Below are 20,957 nucleotides of genomic sequence, written 5' to 3'. Positions count from 1 at the left end.
AAGGACAGAAATGGTAAGGACCTAACAGAAGCAGAAGAGATTAAGAAGAGGTGGCAAGAATATACAGAGCTATACAAGAAAGGTCTTCAGGACCCAGAAGGTCTCACTCACCTAGAGCCAGACATCCTGGAGTGTGAAGTCAGGTGGGCTTTAGGAAACATTACTATGAACAAAGCTAGTGGAGGTGATGGAATTCCGACTGAGCTATTTCATGTTCTAAAAGATGATGCTGTTAAAGTGTGGCACTCAATAGGTCAGCAAATTTGGAAAACTCAGCAGTGGCCACAAGACTGGAAAAGATCAGTTTTTCTTCCAATCCCAAAGAAGGACAATGCCAAAGAATATTCAAATTACCGTACAATTGTGCTCATTAAGGCAATGCTCAAGGCAATGCTCAAAATCCTTCAAGCTAGACTTCGACAGTTTGTGAACCGAGAACTTCCGGATATAAAAGCTGAGTTTAGAAAAGGCAGAGGAACCAGAGATCAAATTGCCAACGTTTGTTGGATCATGGAGAAAGCAAGAGAATTCCAGAAAAGCATCTACTTCTGCTTCATTGAGTACACTGAAGCCTTTGACTGTGTGGATTGCAACAAACTGTGGAAAATTCTTAAAAGAGATGGGAGTACCAGACAACCTTACCTGTCTTCTGAGAAACCTGTATGTGACTCAAGAAGCAACAGTTAGGAACGGAAATGGAACAATTGACTGGTTCCAAATTGGGAAAGGAGTATGTCAAGGCTGTATATTGTCACCCTGCTTATTTAACTTATATGCAGAGTACATTTTGCTTAATGCTGGGCTGGATGAATCACAAGCTGGAATCCAGATTGCTGAGAGAAATATTAACAACCTCAGATATGCAGATGATACCACTCTAGTGGCAGAAAGTAAAAAGCAATTAAAGAGCCTCTTGATGAGGTTGAAAGAGAAGAGTGAAAAAGTTGGCTTGAAACTCAGCCAAGAGTTTCAGAATACTGAGATTGTGACATCTGGTCCCATTGTATATGCCTGTGCGTGCTTGCTAAGTTGCTTCAGTCATGTCCAACTCTTTGTGACCCTATGGAGTGTAGCCTGCCAGGCTCCTCTATCCATGGGATTCTCCAGGCAAGAACACTGGAGTGGGCTGCCACTTCCTTCTCCAGGAGATCTTCCTGACCCAGGGATCGAACCTGTGTTTCTTAGGTCTTCTGCATTGACAGTCGGGTTCTTTTACCACTAGGACCACCTGGGAAGCCCCCTGGTCCCATTACTTCATGGCAAATAGAAAGGGAAAAAGTGGAAGCAATGACAGGTTTTATTTTCTTGGATTCCAAAATCACAATAGACAATGACTGCTGCCACGAAATTAAAAGATGCTTTCTCCTTGCAAGGAAAGATTTGACAGACCTAGACAGAATATTAAAAAGCAGACATCAATTTGCTGACAAAGGTGCATCTAGTTAAAGCTATGATTTTTCCAGTAATCATGTATGGATGTGAGAGTTGGACCATGAAGAAGGCTGAGCACTGAAGAATTGATGCTTTCAAATTGTGGTGCTAGACAAGACTCTTGAGAGTTCGTTGGACTGCAAGTAGATCAAACCACTCAGTTCTAAAGGAAATCAACCCTGAATATTCATTGGAAATACTGATGCTGAAGCTGAAGCTCCAGTACTTTGGCCACCTGATGGGAAGAGCCAGCTCATTGGAAAATACCAAAAATACTGAGAAAGACTGAAGGCAAAAGAAAAGGATGGCAGAAGATGAGATGGTTAGATAGCATCACCAACTCCGTGGACATGAATTTGAGCAAAATCTGGAAGACAATGGAAGACAGAGGAGCCTGGTGTGTTACAGTCCATTGGGTTGCAGAGTCAGACATGACTTAGTGACTGAACAACAACAAAGTTATGTTGAAAGACTTAGCTTGAAGTTAGAAAAATTTGGGTTATTTTAGCCACCAATCATGAATGAAGCCTCTTGTGTTTCATCTGGAGGGAGCTGATGGGTATAGTTATCATCTCATTGTAGTTAAACTTCAGCTCTTTTGTCACAAAAGGAGGAGTAAGTGATCCTCAGGGAAGTCAGCCTCTGGGGAAACCTTGGTGGTGACTTGGCAAAGGAGGCACGTAGACATAGAGCACTGCAATCAAAGTTGCTCACACTAATGGTTGAGATTTTTATCATCATGATGGTAACTTGGGATTTATGCCTATTTTGTAGAAACTTAAAGCAATTCAAGTACTTTCTGTCTCTTCAAGGCAGAGACTGCACCATCTCTGATAATATACAAAAGCTGTATATTGGCCTCAAATTTGAATTATCCTTTATATTTAGAATACCATCTTATCTTTAAAAATTGTATATGGTATTTAAAACAAATATAATGTATCTATTTCAGGGTACAGAACAGAGAGAAGAGAATTTCTGTCTGTTCTTTATGGTTTACCAAACTAATGGATTACACTCTACTGTGGAGTGTTTTACACAAAGCGGAGCAGGAGACATGAAAGATGTGGGTTTGATCCCTGGGTAGGGAAGATGCCTTAGGGGAGGAAATGGCAACGCACTCCAGTATTCTTGCCTAGAGAATTCCATGGACAGAGGAGCCTGGTGGGCTACAGTCCATGGGGTCTCAAGGAGTCAGACATGACTGAGCCACCAACACTAAGCAAATGGAAGAAATCAGAAAATTTAAATTGTTTAAATGTTTGGTGCACTGAAGGCAGAATATTTGCTAAATGGATTGATAATTTATTTTTCCTGTAAATTTATTTAAATCCATCTGGACTTATTAATTGTCAGTATATTAATTTCCATGAAGTTAATCTTTACGTGAGAAAAATTGATAACATGAATTTCTTCTTTACTTTTCCTCCTTTCCCTGCCCACCAAAATCCAATGACTTAATTGGCCTGGTTCCCTTATTATATAAGATATCACCTTTTCTTAATGTATAGTTTGTTTGTAATTGACTTCTTAATCAGCAAGGATAGGAGTTTAATTTTGGAGCCTTCATTATAGTTTTTTTTTTCATTTGTCTACAATTTTTAATGTGAAATTTATATACAGTGTAAAGAAACAATTGCATGAAATGCACTGCACAAATCTTACGCATTCAGTGAGTTCTGAAAAAGGCATGTACTTGTGTTCAAAAGCCCGATCAAGATATAGAACATTACTTTCATCCTAGAAAGTTCCTTCATGGTTCCTCTTAGTCAGTCTTTGCCCTCTCCACCCCCGAGGCAGCTGCTGTTCTATTTTTTTCCAGCAGAGTTTAGTTAAGCCTGTTGTGGAACTTCATATAAATGAAATCATATAGTATATACTCATCTATATAAGGCTCCTTTCACTTAGCAGAGGATTTCTGAGATTCATCTGCCTGTTATGTATACTTGGAGTTTGTTATCTTTTATTCCATTGTATGACTGTAGCATAGTTTGCTAAATTGTTCTCCTATAGATAGACACCTAAACTGTTTCTATTTGGGGGTATTGTGAATAAAGCTGCTGATAACATTCATGCAGAATTCTTTTTGTGGGCACATATTTTCATTTTTCTCAGACAAATACCTAGGAGTGCAGTTTCTGGCCTGCCTATAGGATAGCCATATGTTTAGTTGTGTAATGTGCACATAAAAAGAATTTTTTTTAACATCATTAGTCATCAAGGAGGCGTAGTTTAAAATCACAAGAAGATACCACTACATTCCCACCAAAATGGATAAAGTTTAAAAGACTGACAACACAAATGTTGGTGAGGATGTAGAACAACAGGAAGTTTCATGTATTATTGGAGCGACTCCAACAATTTAATCACTCTGGAAAAAGTTCTAACAGTTTTCATTATAGTTTTTATAAAAAGAAGAAACACGGTAGTAGTTATAACTTTTATAATCTTGAAAACAAGGAACTGTAAAAGGCCTTTGTTATGAACATATTAACAAATAACAAATTTTCTAGAATTTGATTCAGAAAATCATTTTAATGTTCTATTTTAATTTGGAGGGAAATGCATCATCAAAATTTTTGGATTTCTATCCAGGGAAATGATACATAACTTTTTTTTTTCTTTTTTTGCATAACATTTTTTATACCATTGGTTTAACCTCCACTCTTAATTAGCACGTATGAAGGTTTAGAATTCATTATCTGAAGGCGGTACTAATGAAAAATTTTTTGTCTTTTTCACCCTTCTTCTCCTAAACCTAATGTATTCTTTCATTTATTCACTTAGTGAGTTCTTACTATGTTAGGGCATCATGTGAAGCTTGGAAGAATGGACACAAACTTAAATAAGACAATTTCTCTGTTCTAAAGGGGCTGGAGAGTGACAGTTCAGGTTTTTGGATTATGGTGGCGCCCTCCAAGAATTATAAAGTATGAGAATTTGGAAAAGGGAAATTTCAGTGAGTCACCCTGTATGATAAAAGTAATTCTATAATGCAATTTGTGGTAAAATGCCAATATGATTAAAATTGACAGAAAGGTGAAATAAGTTGGGTTATGTAAAGTCATGGGAGGCTCTTTATGGTGGGATCTGAACTGCACTGACAATTGGAATAGATTACTTAATTAATAGAATTAATTAGAACCTCAGAAACAGCTTAGGCTGAGTGGCTGAAGCACAGGAGAGTTTGGCCTGGATTGTGGAGTGATGTGAGGGATAAACATTGATAGGCAGGCTGGGTCAAGATTATGGAGATCGTCCAATGTTTGGATGGTGAATTGGCACTTTTTGCATAAATAATTGAGGAACTGTGGAAAATTCATTTAGAGCCTGAAATTTATAAGAAAGCAGTGGAAATTCAGGTAGGATATTCCTGTGGTAATATATGGGATGATTTGGAAGATGAAAAGCTGTATTATAGGTCTCTTGCAGTAGTGCTTGTGAAACCCAATATAGAGAAGACAAAATGAGACTGGAAACAGGAAGACCTGAGTGCGAGTTCCAGCTCTGCCAGTGTCTAGCCATGTGACCCTCTGTGTGTCCTATAATGTAATCTTTTCTCAGTTTTAAAACTCCCATTACTCAAATGAGGATAATGATATCTATGTCATTGGGTTGTTTTGTGAATTACATGAGATAATGATTAAGAATGATCTAACTCAGAAGGGCTGGATTTTAAAACATGTGATAGGAAGCTAGGAATGGCAAGAAGCTAGGACCATGTAGGATGGGGTTATTGATCCTTCTGTAGGGCAGTCCACTTAGAGAGATTGTCAGTATTGTAAGTGATCAATGACTTTAGATCTAAAGAGGCGTGGCATTAGATGTGCAAGGATCAAATCTAGCAAAGGGTCGAAACAACAAGGATTTCAAGATGGTATAGCTTCCCAAAGTCAAGATCTGACTGTGCCTTAGTTCTAAATTCTCAGGATTCAGGTCTAGGCTTTCCCAGGTGGCACTAGTGGCAAAGAACCTGCCTGCCAGTGCAGGAATTGCAAGAAATGTGGGTTTGATCCCTGGGTCGGGAAGATCCCCTGGCGTAGGAAATGGCACCCCATCCCAGTATTCTTGGCTTCCCAGGTGGTGCTTCCCAGTGGTAAAGGACTCACCTGTCAGTGCAGGAGAGACAAGAGACTTGGATTTGATCCCTGGGTAGGGAAAATCTGCTGGAGGAGGGCATGGAAGCCCACTCCAGTATTCATGCCTGGAGAATCCCTTGGACTGAGGAGCCTGGCAGGCTATAGTGCATAGGGTTGTGGAGGGTCAGATATGACTGAAGCAACTCAGCACAGCCAGTATTCTTGCCTGGGAAATCCCGTGGACAGAGGAGCCTAGCAAGCTAAACAAAGAATCAGACATGAGTCAGTGAGCACAGGTCTAGGACCCAGGGAACAGGTGAAAAAGTAGATTCAGAATTCCCATGACAAAAGCTATGTAGAACTTCAAGATTCTCCGTTCTTGTTGGGGAACTCATGGTGCTAATTAGTGATTCAGAGTAGAAATCTTACTTGGTTAAGGGGGAACCACACCCCAGGGGAGCACAGGTCATTAGGGCTTATTTCAGGCACTGGGATTGTAGGTCTTTCCCAATAAAACTAGGTCAAGGATGTCAAGGGAAAAGATTCATGGCCTGGTCAGAACTATGTCAGGAACAAGGTGGGGCTGAACCACTAGGTATAAAACTGTTGGCTCTTTCTGAGCCAGGCTCTGAAGACTCCAATGAATGTTACCTGGCAATTAGTTGCTGCTGTTAAAACTGTAATGGCAGTGAAACTAGAAATAAAATGGTAAATGTGGGAAGCTTTAAAAAATTAATAGAACCTGGGAGCTCACTGGATATAGGATGAAAAGGACAGAGGGGGGAGTCAAATACAACTTCCACTCCTGATAATGTGGCCGAGCATCTAGAAGCATTGAAAGTGAAAATTGTTTTCACAGAAGGGCCAGAGTGTTAGAGGACAGAGTGAAATTGGGCCTGGGAAGAAATCCCAGTGGGGAGTGTCACTGAGGGAAGTGGAAATCCAGAGAAATGTTCAAGCCAGAAAACTGTAGACTTGAGTCGTTCTCCAGCCTCTTGATCTCTCTACTCTCCCACTGCCCACAGACACAAGGATTTTATTCTGTTTTTCACTTTAGGTTAACTTTAAAATCTTAGAATGTTACACATTTATTTTTGGTTTATTGGAAAGGCAATTATAGGACTTTTATTTGAAGATGAAATTTTATTCAAGCTAGTGAAAGGTTGTTGTTGAATCATGCGAATACACTGGGATTCTTGGCCCCCGGAGGAGAAGAATTTAATCCAGGGCCAAAGACGAGGCTTGATCGCTCAGAGCTTTTGTGTAATAAAGTTTTATTAAAGTATAAAGGAGATAGAGAAAGCTTCTGACATAGGCATCAGAAGGGGGCAGAAAGAGTACCCCCCTGCTAGTCTTCAGCTGGATGTTATATAGTCACTAGCAGTCTGTTAATGAAAGAAAGGAATGTCTTAAAATTCAGAATGGCACCAGGCCCCTCACCCATAAGATGCATTTTGGGATAATCTTGGCACCAAATGGTTTATCCTGGGCCATAAAATGATTAACTTGAATCTTGAAGAAGGGCAGACCACTATACAAATAGTTTCATTTACATAGATTGAGGAACAATATCTGAGTATAACATACTGGTTTGTCAAGTAGATTCTGGGCCAAGAGGCGGAACTGACTTGGAGACAGAGTTTGGGGTAAAGGCATAGTACATTAGCATAGCTTAAGACAAACATTTCCATAAGAAAAAGGCATTGGTTATCTCTAGGCTCAAGAATAGCTAACTTCAGGAGAAACCAGGTGTCATTATGGCAACACAGTATTTTAAGAGAAACCTCCCTTTAAATTTGTATAGAGAAGGAAAAAATATTGCTAGTTTGTTTCCTCCTGCCTCTTAAGAGAGATAAAAATGTCTGACACTTGCAGGCTATTTCCTCCATTTGGAGACCCCTGGCCTTCCTGCCTGTTACCCCCTCAATTTCATAGACTCCAGTCCCCAGGTCCTGGTCTACAAAGACTGTGAAAACTTTGTCCTTTCTTCCTCCTTGAGAATTTCAGACCCCTCTCTCCTTGGGGACCCCTAGATTTCCTATCAACCTGCCTAGGAAATGACTCTCTCAGTAGGATAGGTCAGACTAGCCTGTGAATACCACGTACTTTCCAATGCAGTGTTTCATTATGCAGTGCTGGGGAAGAGAACATTGAAAATAGAACAAAACCATGATTAGTGAATAATAGGGGGAGAATAAAAAGCAAAATAATCTGTGCAAAACCTCCCTCCCCTTTTTTTTTCCTCTCTAAAAACAAGGCCATTGCAGTTGGTTCCACAAATTTTTTTGATACAGTACCTCAGAAAGTATTAAGCAGAAGAGATGAATCAGTTGTGGAGCTGGCTTTATAAATAACACCTGATCCAGAAGAATTAAGAACACTACATCCTAGGTGATGGCAGCAAATGCTAAAGTTCCTAAGTACGTAATGGGAAAATAAGAGAGCCTAAACAGGAAGAACATGGTCACTCAGACGTGTAGAAAATTTAAATGAAACTGTAATAGATTGTTTATAAAGGGAAAAAAGTGCAATATACATTTCAAAAGGTAACTTCATTCATAGTGCTGGGAATATAAGATTCATTTGACCTTTGGAGCCAAGTTGTTTTCCTCAGCCATATCTATTGTTGTTATTGTTATTTTTAAAAAGTATCTAAGGAAGATGTCTTAACTATGTTTGAATGGAATGAGAAGACATTGCAAAATCATTTTCTCTACAGGAAAATCATTTTCGTAGAAGAGGATACCTAATAAACTACCCGATAAGACTTTAGCTTAAATACTTTTGGCAGGTTCTGCTACAGATGTTGACTGCTTAGTTGTGGAATCTCTATTTATAAAATCATGGCTGGATGAAAAACCTAAAGTCTGAGCTAACTGTGAAGATATATTCATAGGAAAACAACCTGAACTGGTACAACTTACGCAAAATTGGAAGTCAGTTTCTAGGACTCCTTTTAAAAAGGGACAGGCTGTAATGTGAGGCCCACTGTATGTCAGATTCTCCTGGGCTTCAGTTTATCCAAGAATCGTTAGTATTAAATGTAGATGAGGTGTCTCTTTTCATAACATCCTTCACATTAATGATAGAAATGTTGGGACTGTATTTCCCTCTGCCTCCTTTTTTTTGTCTAGTACCTAATACAGTATTGGGTAAGTAGACACTGCCCAATTTCCCATTTATCAGTGAATGAATAAATAAAATCTATGCTCCTTGAAAATATTTTTATAATATAGTTATGGTGTATTTAAGCATCAGAAAAATCAACTCATCTTTTTTTTTTAACCAGAGAATATTTTGAATTGTCTTTTGATTCTACATTATTTCATCCTTTTGTTTATATTCTGCTGTATTAAGACTTTTGGTTACAAGTGACGAAAACCAAGTGTATAGTAGCTTAAGGGAAAGGAAAAGAAAGTTATTGGCTTATCTAAATAACTGGTGGTCCAGAGGAGGAAATTACCCCAGGTGCAGTTGGATCCAGGGTACCAATCCACTCCTAAGGTCTTCTCCCTTTCTAAGTTTTGCCTATGATTCTGTTTGTCTCTGGAGAAGGCAGTGGCAACCCACTCCAGTACTCTTGCCTGGAAAATCCCATGGACAGAGGAGCCTGGTAGGCTGCAGTCCATGGGGTCGCTAAGGGTCCCACTGAGCGACTTCACTTTCACTTTTCACTTTCATGCATTGGAGAAGGAAATGGCAGCCCACTCCAGTGTTCTTGCCTGGAGAATCCCAGGGATGGGGGAGCCTAGTGGGCTGCCGTCTATGGGGTCGCACAGAGTCGGACACGACTGAAGCAACTTAGCAGCAGCAGCATCTGTTTGCCTCATTCACTCCTTGCTTTGTTGATCATCAGAGGAAAGTTAATTGCCAAAGGTTTCAGCTTCCATGGGCCTCAATTAGCAAGCCCATTGTCTCAGCATCAGTTTATTCTATCCCAGTTAAGGACTCTGATTGACTCAGCTGGGTCAAGTGCTCATTCTTATAATAGATAACATAGTCAACAGACATATTTGGACCAGCCTGAATAACATGCTCACTCCCATGGTGGAAGGTTGGGAACAAGGTGCGGAAAGAGAAGGTGTCATGATTGATAGCCTCACCAGAACCACATGGAATAAAGAACAGTTTTTCCAGTAGAAAGGCAACACTGTTTATAGATATGTAAGGATGAAAAAATGTTAAGGATAGGGAAGAAAAATCAATAGCTATGACAGTCCACTATATTAAAATATATTTAAAATATTTTTAACATATTCTAATAAGGTACTTCATTTCTTCCTAATTCCAATTAACTAAAAAATACCAATAGAAAGTTCACTTTAAAATATTCATTTAATTTACTGAAATTTTATAATCTTGACATCTTTTGTGCAATGGTCTATTTGTATTTGCATGATAATTTTACTTAATATTATTCTTTTCTTTTTCATTATTTGGTGGGGATTGTAGTATAAGGAAATAAAATCCATTTTTGATAAATGATTACAACTGTGATATTTTGTGAGAAAACTTCAGTGGTAGTATTAGGTTGCATCGCCAAAGTTAAGTGTCAAATGTTTATTTCTTAACATTAATCTTTTGGGCTACAAAACAAGATAAACTTTTAGAGGCTCACTTGTTTGTGAAAGTAAATTCGGTTAAGTAGGACATTGAAAAGGGGGATAAAATGGTAAGATTTATGATTAAATGTACCATCAGTGTAAATCCCATAATTTTAATGCACTTTTAATGTAAAGTCTGTTGTTCATCCATTAAGAAAGCATTAAATGATTATTCTGAGTTTGTGCTGAACAAAAGAAAAAGAAGGAGAGGCATATAAATTTTTGTTTTGTATCACAGTCCAGTTTGGGGCATATTTTTATGTTATAGTGAGAAAGGAAGACCTGCTAATATGATTTATTATGAAAATTACAATTATAACAGGAGGAAGAACTTTAAATGTCATTTCAGTATTTTGTTTCACAATTTGTGATATGGGCATAATTTTACTAACATTATACTCAGAACTGCTCATCTGTTATGTTTGGAGCAGAGAAGAGTAGAAGGCAATGATTGTAACTTACATTCTTCCCTAGATTTATTAGAGTAGAAGTTTGTTTAGAATTTATCACTTGTGCTTATATTACCCAAAGGGAGAAAGAATCCATATTTAGAAATGGGTCATGCTGTATTGAGCAACTGGCATTTTGAAGCTCCAAGCATTTAAAAAAAACAAACACAACCAAACATGTGACTGCAAGTTATAATTGTTTTCATTGAATCATTACCTCTTAAAGAAAAATATATTTGGTAGGATGTTTTACAGCTAGAGAGAAAATAAAAATTGTATCTAAATATTAAAAGGTAAAAAGCAAACAGGAAAAGATTGTGAGAAACATCTTTCCATTTGTTTTAGTTTCTTATTTTGTGTACATGTGTAGCTAATTACTAAATCTTTATTTTTTGGGGAACTCTTTTTGGGAACTAATATTCTTCACTGATTTTTCCTTATGAGATTTAAACTTGGACTCCTTCATATTTGGGATGAACTCCTGCTGTGCTTAAAGACTTTCAGTGAGTCAGAAAAAAACAGATTATATTTTTCAGACCTTTTTATTATCCTTACTGATATTTTCTGGCATGCCGTATGTCATGCAAATTAACAGTTTCTATTTGTTAAGGATACACTGAGGGTACTTGTAAATTATCTATAATGTTCTGTTGTATGTGATGTTATTTACTCAAAGTCAGTATTAGAAAATTATTGCTAGAATGAATATTTTGAATTTTGAATAACGTTGAAAATGTTTGAGATGTTTGGGTAGCATATTGAATTTAAGGGTGAAGAAATAATCCAGTTTGGGGGAAAATTTTTTTTATTTAGAACTGACCTTTAAAAAGGAAGTCACAGAGGAAACCATTCAATGGGATTTAATCTCATTTTTCTCTTCCACATATCCTATCTAAAAATTAACCCTCTTTTTAAAAGAAGGTGCGTATCTTAAATTTGTTTCTTTTTTGTATTTGGCTCAATGCCTTATTAGTGCCATTGGTTACCACAATTTGAACTATACAAATAAATTTTCCTTTCCTTGTATGTGACCAAAGATGTGATTTGAAAAGCTCTTTAATTTTAAATATGTTTAACTGTCCATTGTTACACACCCTGTTTATTTGTCTTATAGTCAAGATGCTTGTTTTTTACTAGAAAGTTTTGCATTTACTCAGTTAATGCAATAAATATGAACTGAGCAGCTGCTGTTTATAACATTGTGCTATATACTTTTTATATTAGATTGGTTTTAAATATGAGGTATTATCATTCATTAAAAAAAGTGTTTGCCTAGTTTCATGTGGAATGGGCTCTATTCTATTTTACAAATATAGTATCCTTACCATCACCATTTAGAAATTGGAAAAAATATACATTTAAAAAAATCTGTCTTGATGTATATTAGTTGTAGGAAGTGGCCTTTTGTTTATTTAAACTGTATTTTTTTTTTTGGAGAAATTAACAAGTTATATTTTTAATTTGCTTGTACCAGGGTCAACATACCAAACTCGAAACATCTCAGAATAATCCTTATTAAACTAGAATCCTCAGTTTTTTATTATGTATTTGATCAGGTACTAATTGCCATATTATAATCACTCTTTGAACAGCTGCTTTTTTTTTTTTAGTGTCTTTTGGTTTCTTGTTTGTTTGGTCTTCAAATCATAAGACCTAGATATTGCTCCCAAATTCAGTATAAACTTCCAAGACACTGTAGGTGCTGAGTAATATTTTGACTTTGTCACCTCATCTTAACTAATTTCATGCTAAATTTTATCTTGGATGCAGCCCAACTACAATTCTCCACTAATTAATCTCATTTTGTCTTCAATGCCAGGAGAAAAAGGCTAAAGCTATATTCATTGTATGCAGTTTTGGGGGCTATAATATGATTTACACTACTTCCTACATATTCGATATTTGTTACTATAGTATGTGTTCATTATGTAAACATATTCAGGAACTTACAGATCTCAATCAAAATGTGGTTTCATATGTATCTTTTAAAATAGCTAAGAAAGAAGAAATCAAGTCTGATGCTTTCTGGTTATTTCTGCTGTAAATGTTTCCTAGATTAATACTGTTAATGTACGTAGTTATTATTCAATAATTTTAAAGATCTGATCCTAACACTATAGATAAGCAAGATAAGAAATTGCCTTGTAGCCACTGGGATTCTTGGAAGAGTTGTGTCTCTGACTTAGCAGTGGTTCTTACATGGCCATAAGTCTTGCCAATTCTAGCTCCAATGTACATGTCTGCCCCCTTGTTGCTCTGTATGCAAATCTGGCCTCTAGTGAAATCCTGCAACCTAAGTACATGATGCTAGATGCAGAGTCAATTGAAATTAATTTGGACTATGCCTGGAATACCCAGGGTGAAACACTATTCTGGTACTTCATTCAAGTTCAACTTCAGGCAAGGGACAGCACAATGGAATCTACTTTCATCTCCTACCAAACATCTGTAAGAGGCCAGCTGGCAGTATGGTCAGAGCTGACCCCTAAGGCTACATCCTGTCTTTCCGCTCACCAAAACTAACCCAGAGGAGGGCGTAAATAACCTTATCTTATCCTACCCCACTCCCTTGCCAAATAGAGAAATTCCATGTATCCATGTTTACAGAGTTCACTGAACTATTGAGAGTATTCTGATGGTCCAAATGGTGCAAATAACATATCAAAATTGTATGCAACCAGTTAGAAACAACAGAAAATAAGTAATTATAATTTGTAAGGCGAAATGCTCTTGTTCCCCCTGTAGTTTTATTCCAAACAACTCAGAAGAGGGGGATTACTTGGATTTTAATTTTCTTGTGATAATGTGTTTCAGGCTTTTTACCTTACATTTTTACAGTAATTTTATTTATTTATAATTGTGCTGGGTCTTTTTTGCCACACGAGTGCTTTCTCTAGTTGCAGTGAACAGAGGCAATCTCTTGTAGTGTGTGGGCTTCTCATCATAGTGGCTTCTCCTGTTGGGGAGCGTGGTCTCTAGGCGCATGGGCTTCAGGAGTTGCAGAACTTGGTCTGAGTGGTTGCAGCCTGCAGACTCTAGAGCACAGGCTCGGTAGTTGTAACTCACCGGCTTAGTTGCATGGGATGTGGACTCTTCCCGGACCAGGGTTCAAACCCCTGTCCCCTGCATTGGGAAGTCCTATCATATGTTTCAAAGGTGGCATTCAAAACAAATGCATTTTAAATAGGACAGAAAGTTTTGATAATGAGAAAGGACTATGACTGTTATTATAGCGATTAAATATATAAAACCATCTTTAGGCATTTCACAATTTGGGACAATGAGCTGAAACATAGACCTTTTACACAAAGTAACAGAATTTAGAATTCTATATCTTTCGGGCTATTTTTTTATTATAGATTTTTTTTACTGATTTATAAACACAGGTCTTGCAGACAGTCTTGGATATACCATCAATTTCTCTGCCCGGACATCTCCCCACTGGAAGGTCACACTTTTACCTCCAACCCAGTCTGTACCCTGTGGGCTCAACTGTTGGTTAAAAACCTTTAACAACACTGTGGTTCACAAATACAGGAGGGAAAGAAACTAAGAAAAACAGTCACAGAGGCACAGACCTCCCTCAGGAAGACATGTAGGCAGAGACATTATTTTCCAACATTGGCATCTCATTTATGTAAAAACATAAATTCACTTTATTCTGCTTTATCTTAGTCCTTTTATGATTGTTGATTTGCTTACTAGACATTTTTAATATTCTCATTAATCAGTACATTTGGTCTTTATTCTCTAAGCAGTTTTTTTTGGTTGTACTGCAAGTACAAAACAATGTGGTCCTCCTGGAAGGCTTGCACAGTATGAGATCCCATTTCTATACTCTAAGAGTTTGTGTTCTAATAGAGGGGATGATTCAGCACTCAAAACATTTTTCTGTAATGCTGATAAAGGTGTGCCTAAAATAACTAGAATAGTAAAAAGATTATCAGCTCTAAGACCAGTCAGTCTTCTCAATAGGATTTGGTTTCAAATAAATTCTTTCAAGAATTGTTGCCAGCCAAAATAGATTTGGGGGGTTTATGCTTTCTTTGGAAGGAATGATGCTAAAGCTGAAACTCCAGTACTTTGGCCACCTCATGTGAAGAGTTGACTCATTGGAAAAGACTCTGATGCTGGGAGGGATTGGGGGCAGGAGGAGAAGGGGATGACAGAGGACGAGATGGCTGAGTGGCATCACTGACTCGATGGACATGAGTCTGAGTGAACTCTGGGAGTTGGTGATGGACAGGGAGGCCTGGCATGCTGCGATTCATGGGGTTGCAAAGAGTCGGACACAACTGAGCGACTGAACTGAACTGAACTGATGCTTTCCTTTGACCTTCCATTTTCATGGCTCAGTTCTCACTTTTATCTCAGACTGGTCAAACCTAGAGCAATAATGCACCTATTTTGTTAACTGGAACCTTTTTAGCTTCTTACTCTTTTGGCAAAACTTTTGTATTCTGTTCCCTTCAGAGTCTTGTTATCTGAATTATGTCAAACAGTTTAAAGATGTTAGTGATTTGAGATTCTTTCTTTCCAAGAGGGCACATTAACTTTTGAGAGTGATCCTCAATTCTTAAATGAACACAAGTGCTTGCTCTTCAAAGGAGTGAGTGTTGATTATCGGAGATAGAATAGCAGACCAAGAGTTGTTGAGGCCCTGACAGTCTTTGGGTGACCGTGGAATCTCTTTGGTCATTTCGGAGTTTAAATAGATCTCACTCAGAATTTCTCAGTTACAGTATTTTACTCCTCAATCACTATGTGAAAAGTGGATTCTCTGGGAAATGACCCTAAAAAGTACAAGTGTACCCTCTTTCAGAGGGGCATATTTAGCAACAAAAATTCCATGGTTTGACCCGCTGATTTTTAGAGTCTGACAATTTATATTTCTACTGTTATTAAAGAAAGCAGGGAAAGCATTTCTATATCCTGCCACCGTCCTTCCTTCCTGTTTTAGTTATGAGGAGGAGACGCTAGAAACTACTGTACATCGACTGTCCTTAACTTCCAGCAAGAAAGGAATGTCTTTCAAAGATCATCTGGAACTTGTCTGCCTTTGCTAATGTAGCGCAGAGCAGTTCTAAAAATAAAGGCAGGATTGTTGAGTCCATGAGGAGCAGCTTATTTCATCACTGTTGTTTTTCACTTGTAGCCTTGTGCCTTGTATGGTGGTTTCTGTCTCTCAGAACACGCTAAGAAGAGCTGTTCTGTTCCTGTGCTCTGGGAATGCTAGAGTAGAGAGTCTGTGCTTTTGAGAATAATATTTGGCTCATACAAGGGGCCTGTGTTCTGCAAGTGTGATGTTTGATGCATATAAGGAGGATTAGCATCCATGGGAATTGAGGCAGAGAAATTGAATAGAAATGCCCGAGTCAAATAAAGAAGTGTTTATTTATTGATATTATGTTGAATCTTTTAATAGAAAATGTTAAATTAGCATAATTAAATAGGAGGTCTGATTTTGCTATCTTGTTTTTGCTTGATGGGAAAGTTAGCGTTGATTTTATGGCTATTGAGAAATTTTAGTTATCTTTTCATATCCAAGGCTCCCAGACTTTGAAGCAACAACTCCTTTTATCTGTGCTTATCTGTATTTATTCTAATCAAATAAGCATTCCTACAGAATGCAGTCTTGAAATATATACTAAAAGATGACACAGAAATTTCATAAGAGCTTGGTAGCTGTATATGTGGCTAATAAATTTTCTCTGCCATTTATTGTAAAGGGAGGACCGCAGATTATTAGTAATCTTATGATTCATTTTACATATTATGATTTAGTTACATATCTTGGTCTTCTTTTTTATTTCCTTTTTAGATACTAGCTCAGTCATGCACTGAAATCCTGGAATTGCGGCCCTCGAGTGTCTGTGTGGGGCGTAAGTAGTTAGAATTTAAAAATACCTTGTAAGAAATTGTACTTTTTTTCCTAGTTAAAATATATGGTTTGAAACTCATGTTGGAAAGAGAATAGCAAAATTAATTTTTTGGCATCTTTTTCTGCAAGAATTTTTAAATAATTCCTTGAAATATTTCTATTTTAAATTCAAATTTTTAAGATTGGAGTGTTATTTTAAATAATGAACATATTGTGTGACAGGCTTTTAAAATCTTCTGTATATTTAGTTCATGTTTGAGACCTTTCTTATGACAAGTAAAATAAAATAGGAAATTTTCTCTTTTATCTGATTATACAAACAGGCATGTATCTGTAGACTTTGAGCTCCATGCTTTTATGACCTGGCCAAAGTACGTCCCTGCCAGCTCACAGTGGATGGCAGGAAAGCAGCAGGTGGCTTGATCAGCTGGTGCTAAAAAACAGACTCAGGTTTTAGTACTTTCAAGCCATCCAACCCAAAGAGAGTGGGATTCTCTGTGGCCTATATAATTTCTTCAAGTTTTAACCTGGAGTTCATTTTAACCCAACTTTTCTTTCAAAAGTTAAATATTGGGCCTGGTGGCCTTCCACCTGCTGGACATGGGATGAAGTTCTACATCTTTTAGTGTTCTGTGTTCTTAGTTGCTCAGTCATGTCCTACTCTTTGCGACCCCATGGACTGTAGCCTGCCAAGCTCCTCTGTCCATGGCCATTCTCCAGGCAAGAATACTTGAGTGGGTAGCCATGCCCTCCTCTAGGGGATCTTCCCAACCCAGGGATTGAACCCAGGTCTCCTGCATTTCAGGCTGATTCTTTACCAGCTGAGCCGCTAGGGAAGCCCAAGAATACTGGAGTGGGTAGCCTATGCCTTCCTCAGGGGATCTTCCTGACATACGAATCAAATCAGGGACTCCTGCATTGCAGGCATCTTTGAGACCCACCCTTCCTTAATGATTATTGAGATGTTTAAGAGGAATAGTGCATTTGAACATTCTAGAGTGGGATGGTGTTCTTTGCATTTATAATTTGGCCTAATCCTTACAACACTATTCAGCAGTTTTATAATCCTGGATTCACAGATGGGGAAACTGAGACAGAAATATATTCAGTAGTTGCTATTAGTAAATGTCCTGTTAGATTCTTGTCTGTCTAACTCCAAGAGCTCATGTTCTTTTTCTGAGTCACATTTTACATTTCACTTGCACTTTATTGTAACTTATAAGAACATTCTTTACATTCAGTAACACACTGAATGACGAGTGGCATGGCAGCATTTTCTTCCACAGCTAATTATTAGATATGTGTTAGATTATCTTGCGTAGGGGATCTCTGAAGAGGATTGAAAGTTAATTACTATTAAAAGAATTGACATATCTTCTTACAGCTAAGCAGCAAAGATATAAACATTTAAACTTTTCTTCTAACATATTATTTCACTCTCTAACATTTAGTGACTGCTCCTCTTACACAGAGTATGAGTCAAAGCAACTTTTACTAATTGGCCACAGATTATTATTAGTCCAAAATGCCTGACTTTTGATGAGTTACAAGTCTGTATGCAACAAATTAAAAGTAGGATTAGATATGTGAAGAAGCTGTTAAAGAACCTCTGTATGGGGTGTCATAGGTTAAAGAAAATACAACACACGACTGTTCTAAGAACCAGGTAAAATGAGGCATTAACTTCTTCACATTCTCATACCTCAGTACCTAAGACATCCCTACAGATATTTTCCTCAGGATAGAATTTGGGCAAGTTTGTACAGTATCTGTCTGGGATGACTGTTGTGCTTCAATTCTATTGGTCAATTACACTTCAATTCTTTTTGGTTATTATTGGAAAACACTTTGTTCAAAATGTAAAATAATGCATCTCTACCTGGCAGTGAAGGGTATCTCCACTGTATTTCATTGGAAGGTCTAAGAAAACTAGTAAGACCATGTCCTTTGTTATTAGTTGACCGAATAGTATTAAAAAATTCGTTGCACCTTGATGCTTTTGATTCAAGTGATGCTTTTTGTTGTTGTTCTTGAAAAGTAGCATTTACATTTTTTATTCTTCCTTTTACTTCTAGAGGAATTTCAAGTTGTTTTGAATGGAAGAGGATTCAACCTGGGGAGTCGGAAAGGCAGTGTTCTCTGTACTTACACTGTAAATGAAACATACACGATGGGTATGTGTCCATAATTTCCGTATTGCTTTAATATCTGTGCAGTATTTCAGCATGAAGTATTTTTCTCAGCTGAAACCAGCAGAGCTATATTTTTTTTAATCAGTAAAGAAAGGAAGTGCAATAATAATGCAAGTTGTAATAATAGTTACTTAATAGTTATTTAATAATGGCAACAGTTGTTCATAACTTATTAAATGCTGGACTGTATCTGAAGTATCTCATACAAATTATGGCCTTGTGGCTGAAAGAGTCATGTAACTTGTCTGTGATTACGCAACTAATACTGGGCAGAGCTGAGAGTTGAACCCAGTTTTTTCTCTGTGTGGACTATACTCACCCCCTGATTTAATTGTCTCTTTCTCCACATTTGTTTCTTGTTACTCTTGCTTGAAAGTCTACCTAGTCTTGGACTACTTTACTATTTATTACCTCATTTTATTGTCACTTTCTGTCTTTGTCTAATTTGCAAATAAGTTGTCAGCCAGTTTCCTGAGGACAGACTTCTTGCCTTAAAGATATGTCTCTAATGTCTCCCTGGTACATTATTTGTTGGTGATTATCATATTTAAGGAATTAAATTTCACTTTGCCTAGCTTGACTTTCAAAAAAGCAGATGAGTGCAACATTTTTAATCTTTATTCTGAGAAAAACTTCTCCTCTTTAAATAAATAGATCTTAATATTCTGGGCTTTTTGGGTCTCTTTTAAGACTTTTCTACTCGTTGGTGATTATATTGTTTTCTGAAATTTTATACTGTAAGGCAGATGCTGCAACTCTGTGAACTCTGGTAGAAATATTTTTTGAAAGGACCATCTACAATTTTGTTGTTTATCTGATTGTTATAAACTCTCCATTTAGCACAGCTTTGTCTGCATGCAAAGTAACTGCTCAATATGTTTGTTGAATTACAGTGTTAAGGGTCTCAGCATGGTAAATGGTATCATTAATTCCTATCTTTTCTATTAAAATCATCATTTTGGTAAGGAAAGGCAATAATATTTGTAACGAACTCTCTTGTTAGTAGGTTCTACAACTGAAGAGGAAAAATTATTTTAGTATTTTTATTTAGTAGTCATCTATATCTAAGCATTAACTTTACCTAACTTCTTTTGATTATGGGTTGGAGTTTATTGTAATAGAAACATATTTTATGTTTAGCTATATAAGATTAAATTTATTAAAATAAATCTCAAATAAATTGAGTCAGATTGTATTTTCATAATTTGCATTCTAAGATTATCTATCTGATCATGTAGCTTTTCTGAATATTTATAGTCTAGATCACTTTTCTCATATCTATGAAAATTGCAAGGCAACTTAAGTATTCTATAAAATGTATTTATATATTATTTGTTGTTGTTTAGTTGCTAAGTCGTGTCTGACTGTTTTGCAACCCCGTGGACTATAGCCCACCAGGCTCCTCTGTCTGTGGAATTTTCCAGGCAAGAGTACTGAAGTGGGTTGCCATTCCCTTATCCAGAGGATCTTCAGAGGATCCAGGGATCAAACCCTCCTCTCCTGCATTGGCAGGTGTATTCTTTACCACTGAGCCACCTAGGAAGCCTGTTTATATGTTATAGACCCAATTATTTTATTAAGCTCTTGAAATAAATTTATTATCCTTTGGATATTTATCTTTATCATTTTAAAATTCTGCTTTTAAAATATATATCATTTTTTCTTGAATGTCTAATATATTGACAAAGTTGAGAGAGAAAAGGTGATAATTTTATAGTATCTACAAACTATATGTGAATGTTATATAAAAAATCATAATTTATGATTTACCAGTACTGTATATCAATAAGGCATATAATCTCTATTTTTCATTCTGTGTTCCTTCTCTTCTTTCTTTAGATGAGTATCTTTTTGTTTTTTCATGCTGATGTATCTAATGCCCCACATTTGAACACTGATTGCTGTATCTCTTCATATCATTAATAAATCTGCATGAGATACATAAAGCCCCTTATTAATTCAATGGCATCTTATTTTCTAGATGAAAAGCCAGTAAGTGTGGAACAGAATTCTATGCTTTGTCCTGCTCCTACCCTGCATAAAGTTGGAGAGTAAGTGCTTCATTAAAACATTTAAAAACTTTTTAGCTACAAATTATAAGGAAATTGTGACCCAATTCGCAGTAGTTGTTTTATCTATTGTTGATATACAGATTGAACATGGAATAGTAAAACCTAGGCAAATCACTCTGGTTAGTACTTTATATGTTTCTTAGTAGATTTGAAATTGGTAAAGTCTTTTTTATCTTGTTTCTTAAATATTGATTAAAAGACTCTATAAATATTTATCTGGGTAGGTTGGAGATCTGTTGTTAGAGTCTT

At 36.9% G+C, this 20,957-nt stretch overlaps 1 protein-coding gene across 1 annotated transcript in view; it reads left to right on the top strand.

Moving 5' to 3' along the window:
* The window catches only part of ANTXR2 (ANTXR cell adhesion molecule 2), a 169,509-nt gene that overhangs the window by 25,882 nt on the left and 122,670 nt on the right, over window positions 1–20,957 (top strand). Inside the window, exons 8-10 of the mRNA XM_055588895.1 lie at window positions 16,385–16,445; window positions 18,520–18,618; window positions 20,618–20,687. Coding sequence (XP_055444870.1) covers window positions 16,385–16,445; window positions 18,520–18,618; window positions 20,618–20,687 — 230 coding nt within the window. The remainder of the gene's footprint in view (window positions 1–16,384; window positions 16,446–18,519; window positions 18,619–20,617; window positions 20,688–20,957) is intronic.

Source organism: Bubalus kerabau, chromosome 7 (genome assembly GCF_029407905.1).
Source record: "Bubalus kerabau isolate K-KA32 ecotype Philippines breed swamp buffalo chromosome 7, PCC_UOA_SB_1v2, whole genome shotgun sequence".
Lineage (NCBI taxonomy): Eukaryota > Metazoa > Chordata > Mammalia > Artiodactyla > Bovidae > Bubalus > Bubalus kerabau.
The sequence above is the reverse complement of the archived record's forward strand: the minus strand, read 5'-3'. Positions and strand labels throughout refer to the sequence as shown.